Source organism: Sapajus apella, unplaced genomic scaffold (assembly GCF_009761245.1).
Source record: "Sapajus apella isolate SASKATOON/1434 unplaced genomic scaffold, GSC_monkey_1.0 scaffold85, whole genome shotgun sequence".
In the NCBI taxonomy this organism is placed as follows: Eukaryota; Metazoa; Chordata; class Mammalia; order Primates; family Cebidae; genus Sapajus; species Sapajus apella.
This window is the reverse complement of record NW_022437025.1, coordinates 7,352,414-7,358,572: the sequence shown is the minus strand read 5'-3', so window position 1 is coordinate 7,358,572 and position 6,159 is coordinate 7,352,414. Positions and strand designations below refer to the sequence as shown.

The window sequence follows — 6,159 nt, the reverse complement described above, 5'->3', positions numbered from 1 at the left end:
CCCCAGGAGTTCAAGGCTGTAGTAAGCCGTGATCCTGCCACTGCACTCCAGCCTGGGAAACAGAAGAGTGAGAATGATAATTAATAATATCAACAATAATAAAAGCTTTCTGATCAAACAAAAATATTCTCACTGAAACTTCTAGAAATAGTTACCTTCAAACTGTTATAGGAATATTGGGAACATCGGGGCAGCAGTGAGGCTTTGGGCTTTCCCTGAGTACTCAGGGTGCCTCTGCGTAGAAAGGCAGAAGGACCTCTCAGCACAGAACAGCCTGGGAGATAGATGGCAGCTTCAGCCCTGACCCTCCACCCTCGCAGAACTTCCTGTGAGTCTCTGATAGGAGGAGCTTCATTCCATCCCATGAGGTCTGTTCCTGTCTCTAATTCCATGACGAGCAGGGACTCTGTCTTACTCTCCAGCCCCTGCCATGGGTCATGCTGTCCCTCTGTCTGTCTGAGTCACACAGCCTGTGTGTTTCTGACCCAGTAAACCCGTCATGGGCAAAGACTTTCTCAGTTCCTCCCACCCACCTTCAACTGCTGGAGCACTGGCTTCCTCTCTTCCCACACTCCCCTGCTCCCTGGAAAGACTCCCAGAATGCCAGCTCCTACACTGTCAGTGACTGTCAGCCTGGCCCTTCCCAGCTCACTGTGCACTTCTCCAGGGTGAAGACAGCTTCTTTGTCCCAGTGTCCCCAGCCCACAGCCCGATGCCTGTCACACAGTAGGTACTCCGTAAGCATCTGGTAAATTCATGATCTGGGGATACAATAAACAGCCCCCTTCCTTGACTTAATTCTGAACAATTATAAACAATGGGTAAGATACACAAAGAAGATCTGACTTCTATCTAGCCATCTCCTCTCACCTGCACCCCAATCTCTGTAATAGGAGCCGGAGGGGATTTGAGGTCCTTCCAACCCTGGAATTCCCCATCCTATAAGCATGTGGTTCTGTCTTGTCCTGAGACCAAATCATACATCCGGCTCCCTCCCCTGGGCTGCACACCCAGGATACTGGAACACAATGTGGGTACATTACAGCAATGTCCCAACAGTATATGGTCATCAGGGCACTGCAGCAAGTGAGAGTTAGGGGATTTGGGTTCTTGTCCCCGCACTTACACTGACTCACCAAATCCCTTCTTCCCTCTGGGCCTCACAGTTTCCTGTTCTGTTAAGTGAGGGGAAGGACCTGGCTGATTCTGCCTAATATCTGAGGATCTAACACACAGGTCTAAGCTGCCATGATTACCTTCTGCAGTTCCCTGATTATATTACATGATTCCATTATTATACTTCATGAATCTACAAGGAACTTGATAACATTTTGTGATGTGATGCTATTCTACAATTGTTTAACAACAGTCTCAGATTCTATATGTTGGCTCTTCAGTCCTTAGAAAGCCCAAATGCATGTTTTAAATGAATTCAGTGCTGTATCAATTTTCTACTGTTTCAAAAACAAAACAAAATACCACCCTAAAACTTAGTGGTATAAAAACACTACCATTTTATCATGTCATGTTCTGTAGGAAACTGGGCTCAGCTGGGCTGTTCTTCTGCTCCATGTGATATCTGGGGCTGCAGCGGAATATCAAAATGCTCAAGGTAGCTCATTCGCGTGGCTGGCAGTGGTGCTGACTGTCACTGGGAACTCAGCTGGGGCTTTGGTTTTCCTTCTCATGGCCTCTCCATGCGGCTTGGGATCTGGCTGGTTCCATGAGGCAAGAATTAGAAACTACCAGTTCCCTTAAGGCCTAGACTTGGATGTCCCAGAACCCCACTGCATTCAAAAGTTGCGGAAAGAAGCTCCATGTGGAGAGTAGCATGCCTGTGCAGGGAATGGAGGGAGTGTTTGGGAGGAAAGTGTGTCTTTGGAGACTAACCTCTGCAAACACTGACACCATCTAATTAAAGCACCTGCTAAAAACAGATGAAGAAACATGTTGGAGTCCAGTAGCAGTTAAAGTGTCATCTGTCTGCCAGAGCCTGGGAGCTAATGCTGGGTACTCCTGCTTGCCTTTGCTATGTAAGAAATGAGGACATCCCAGCAAGTGTGGAGGCAGCCTGAGGGCTGAAAGCCTTTGCGCCTGCCCCTTCACTCCCATAGCACCATGACTCAAGTGACTCTGTGCCTCTCCCTGAGCCTCAGTTTACTCTTCTGTAAAATGGGGGCATCGGTCTTGAAGATGCTGAAGGTACCTCCACCCCTAAACTTCTCTGTCCCTCTGTGCTCCTAGGTACTCCTTCCAGGACGAGGAGGACATGTTCATGGTAGTAGACCTGCTCCTTGGGGGAGACCTGCGCTACCATCTGCAGCAGAATGTGCATTTCACAGAGGGGGCCGTGAAACTCTACATCTGTGAGCTGGCGCTGGCCCTGGAGTATCTTCAGAGGTACCACATCATCCACAGGTAATGGGGCTGCTGGCAGGATGCCAGGGCATCATGGGCTAGGGTTTCCAGAGCAGTCTGCTGTAGTGGGGAGAGAATTTCGTCCCTGACGTGGTTTAGAAGAGGTAGTACATGGGGGAAAAAAGCAGAACACTTTTCTTCCTATTTCTTTTACGTTCTCTGCAAGGGGCACCTAGACCTCCCATCCTGTACCTGTACACTACTGCTTAGAGACATGGCTGGTGGCTGGTCTTAGCTTCTGTGCTCCTGCCTGGGGAAGCTGGAACATTCTGTCCTTCTTGTCTCAAGTCAGAAGGAATACAGTGGAATTATTTTACTAGCGAGTTGAGAGTGTGAAGGATTCTACTCTCTTTTTTTCCATACTTTGAAATCAGTGCTGTGCATTGCAGACAATCTCTTTCTCTTGGGAAGCCTCAGCGCTGGCCCTGGGCTTTTGCATAAAAGCTCTGAGTTTCTGCGGCCTCCTCAGGGACCTTGCTTCTCCCTGCTGTGCACAGCGGTGCTATGTCCTACACAGGTGAGAAAAGTGACTTTGTCTGCAGAAGGTGGAACTCAATGAGAGGCTCTGGAAAGTGATGGTATCATTTGTAACTCTTCTCACTGACCCCAGAGGAGGCAGCTGGTGTGAGGGGCTCCAAATTGGTTTACCCATGATCTTGCACGGTGCTTGGCTGATCTCCTTGTAATTTGACTAATTTTGGAAGATTTGGAAAAGATGAGGACTTGAACTTCTAGGTAAAGATGACAGATTAAGCACATACGCCTACGTTTTTCCCTCCTTAAACTCCATTAAAATGACAGTAAGGAATATTTGAAATGTGACAAGGTTATGAAGATAGGGAAAACTGAAAGGGAACTACAGTAAAAACAGTGGGGGAAGCTGGAAAGAAAGATGTAGAGTGATCAGTGACTTAGGATACCAGAAACTGAATTTAAATTTGCTGCTGGGGAGAGTCAAGAACTAATAGATGCTAAAGAATCCCCCAAAGGCTCAGGAATTGGCAGCACCTAGTATCTATGGAATGGGGGCACTTGGTGAAAAGAGGCTATAATAAGGTTGTCAAAAACTTCTTACATACTATTAAGAAACACAGACCTCTTTCCGAACTCTGCAGAACCAGGTGGTTGCCCCCTTCCTTACCCAAAAGGAAGAACAAAAAGTTAGTCCCCTAATGAAGGTAAAATGGAGAGTGTCTGGGCTGAAGGACATCAAGCCTGCCTGGGTTGGGATACTGTACTAAAAATGGCAAGATTATATGAACATACACTTACTAGATGCCGAAATGACACCCTCCCACCCTAACTGGGGTCAGAGAATGGTGTCTTTATGCCTTCATCCTCTACACAGAGAACTTGAGTGATCTCAATGGGAATGTAACTGAGCCAGGAGGAAAGAGATTGTCCCATCAGAGGTTTTCCAGGCACCTTAGAGTGTAGGTCACAGTAAACAAGCCCCAATCATTCATTATCAGCTCCCAATTAAGTTAATGACAACATAGGATTATCAGACATCCAGGGAAATTTTCTAACTTGAATATCAAGATCTAAACAATAAAATGAAAATAAAAATAAAGCTTAGACTAAACAGTGACTCTGGAAACATCAAAATAACTATGATCAGTGTTTTCAGAGGATAAAAGCAGAATTCTGCATGAAAAAAGAAATAACATTTTTTAAAATTCAGGGAACAAACATCAGAGCTCTTAGAAATCAAAGTGTGAAAGCAGAAATTTAAAGAACTCAAAAGATGTGTTGGAAGATAAAGCCGTTATACTTTTCTATAAAGTAGAGTAAAAAGACAAAAAGAAAATATGAGAGAAAACATAAGAAAGTTAAAGAGCCCATCTTCAGATTTCAACACTAGGAAGCATAAAGAGAAAACATAAGGGAGAAATCATCGATGAAATAATTAAACAACAATCTCCCGGACCTGAAATACATGAGTTTCCATATTGAGGTAACCCACCAGGGGCACAGAGTAATGGCTAGAAACAGACACACACCAAAACAAATGTCAGATTTGATAAGCTTCCAGAGAAGAGCCACAGGTCATAGAGACTGAGGAATCAGAATAGTTTTGAATTTCTTTTTTTTGTTTTTGTTTTCTGTTTCTTGAGACAGGGTTTTGCTGTGACTCAGTCTGGAGTGCACTGGTACAATCATGGCTCACTGCAGCCTCAATTTCCTGGGCTCAAGTGATCTTCCCATCTCAGCCTCCTAAGTAGCTGGGGCCACAAGCACACACCACCATCCTTGGCCATTTTTTTTGGTATTTTTTGTAAAAATGGGTTTCAACACGTTGTCCAAGGTGATCTCAAACTCCTGAACTCAAGCCACTCACCCACCTTGGCCTCCCAACGTGCTAGGATTACAGGTGTGAGCCACAGCGCTCAGCCAGTTTTGCATTTCTTAAATGCTACAAGGCAGTGTAGATATGCTGCTCAACCACGTGTGAGGGTGGTTGGAACATTTTCCCCAGTTCCAGGTCTCAAAAAGTGTCACTCCCATATACTTTTTCTTAGGTACTAGGAAAATGAGACGGACTCCAAAATGAAGGAATGAATCAGAGGATAAAGAAATGGAATACAGAAAGCTGGAACTCCAGCAAGGCAGATAGGCATAGGAAATCTCCAGGATGCTGCTGAAGGGATGTCATTTGTGCCTCACATGTGTACCATGACCAGTTCTTGATTAGCGTGGATCACAGACTCTGGAAGAGAGTTATTCGGAAAAGTGAAATTCCTGATGCATCTGGCCTTGAGTGGAGATTCATTTAGTTGGTAAACAGTTAGAACACGTGAACACAGGGAGGGGAGCATCACACACTGCGGTCAGTGTGGGGCGCTGGGGGAGGGACAGCGGGGGTCGGGAGGGTGGGGAGGGATAATGAGGGGAGAAATACCATATATAGGTGATAGGGGGATGAAGGCAGCAAACTACCTTGCCATGTATGTACCTATGTAACAATCCTTCATGATCCGCACATGTATCTCAGAACCTAACTTACAATTAAAAAAAAAAAAAGAATCTGAAATTGAGTTATGAGAGGTTTGGAAAAAAAAAAAAAACTCAGTGAAATAACATTATTAATTTTAGGGAAGAAAAATGTTCACAGGACAACATCCGTGTAGAGTACAGCTCACTAAGTGGGTCAGCTCTGTATATAATACCTAATCGTAATCGTACCACGTAACACTGAAAATCTAACCAAAAACTCAGTGATAGTCCGTCAAGAAACTGGGGAAATGGGAAGGATGACTGGGTCTCTTGGTATTGGAGAAGTACTGCTAAATCTTTATCTTCTCTAGTAGGAAGTCCAGTCTCCAGGGAGAACTTGGAGTTAAGTGAAGGAGTCACTAGAAGTCTATCGTTTAAAGATAAGGAGTTGGATACCAAAATTGTAATCTGGAACAGATGAGTGGATAGAGAAGGATAAATGGGGGAGAAAGTGATAGGATTAATGCTATTAACAAAATGTGTTTGTAACAGAAAGTGACAGGGATTGGTTGTTTTTTTTTCCCCATTTATTTATTTTATTGCATTTTAGGTTTTGGGGTACATGTGAAGAACATGCAAAATTGTTGCATAGGAACACACGTGGCAGTGTGATCTGCTGCCTTCCTCCCCATCACCTACATCTGGCATTTCTCCCCCTGCTATCCCTCCGCAGCTTCCCACCCCCCACTGTCCCTCCCCTATTTCCCCCCAACTAACCCCAGTGTGTAGTGCTCCCCTCCCTGT

The 6,159-nt window shown here is 45.0% G+C and overlaps 1 protein-coding gene across 1 annotated transcript in view; it reads left to right on the top strand.

Moving 5' to 3' along the window:
- The window catches only part of STK32B (serine/threonine kinase 32B), a 439,121-nt gene that overhangs the window by 279,909 nt on the left and 153,053 nt on the right, over nt 1-6,159 (top strand). The window contains exon 4 of the mRNA XM_032254176.1: nt 2,245-2,418. Coding sequence (XP_032110067.1) covers nt 2,245-2,418 — 174 coding nt within the window. The remainder of the gene's footprint in view (nt 1-2,244; nt 2,419-6,159) is intronic.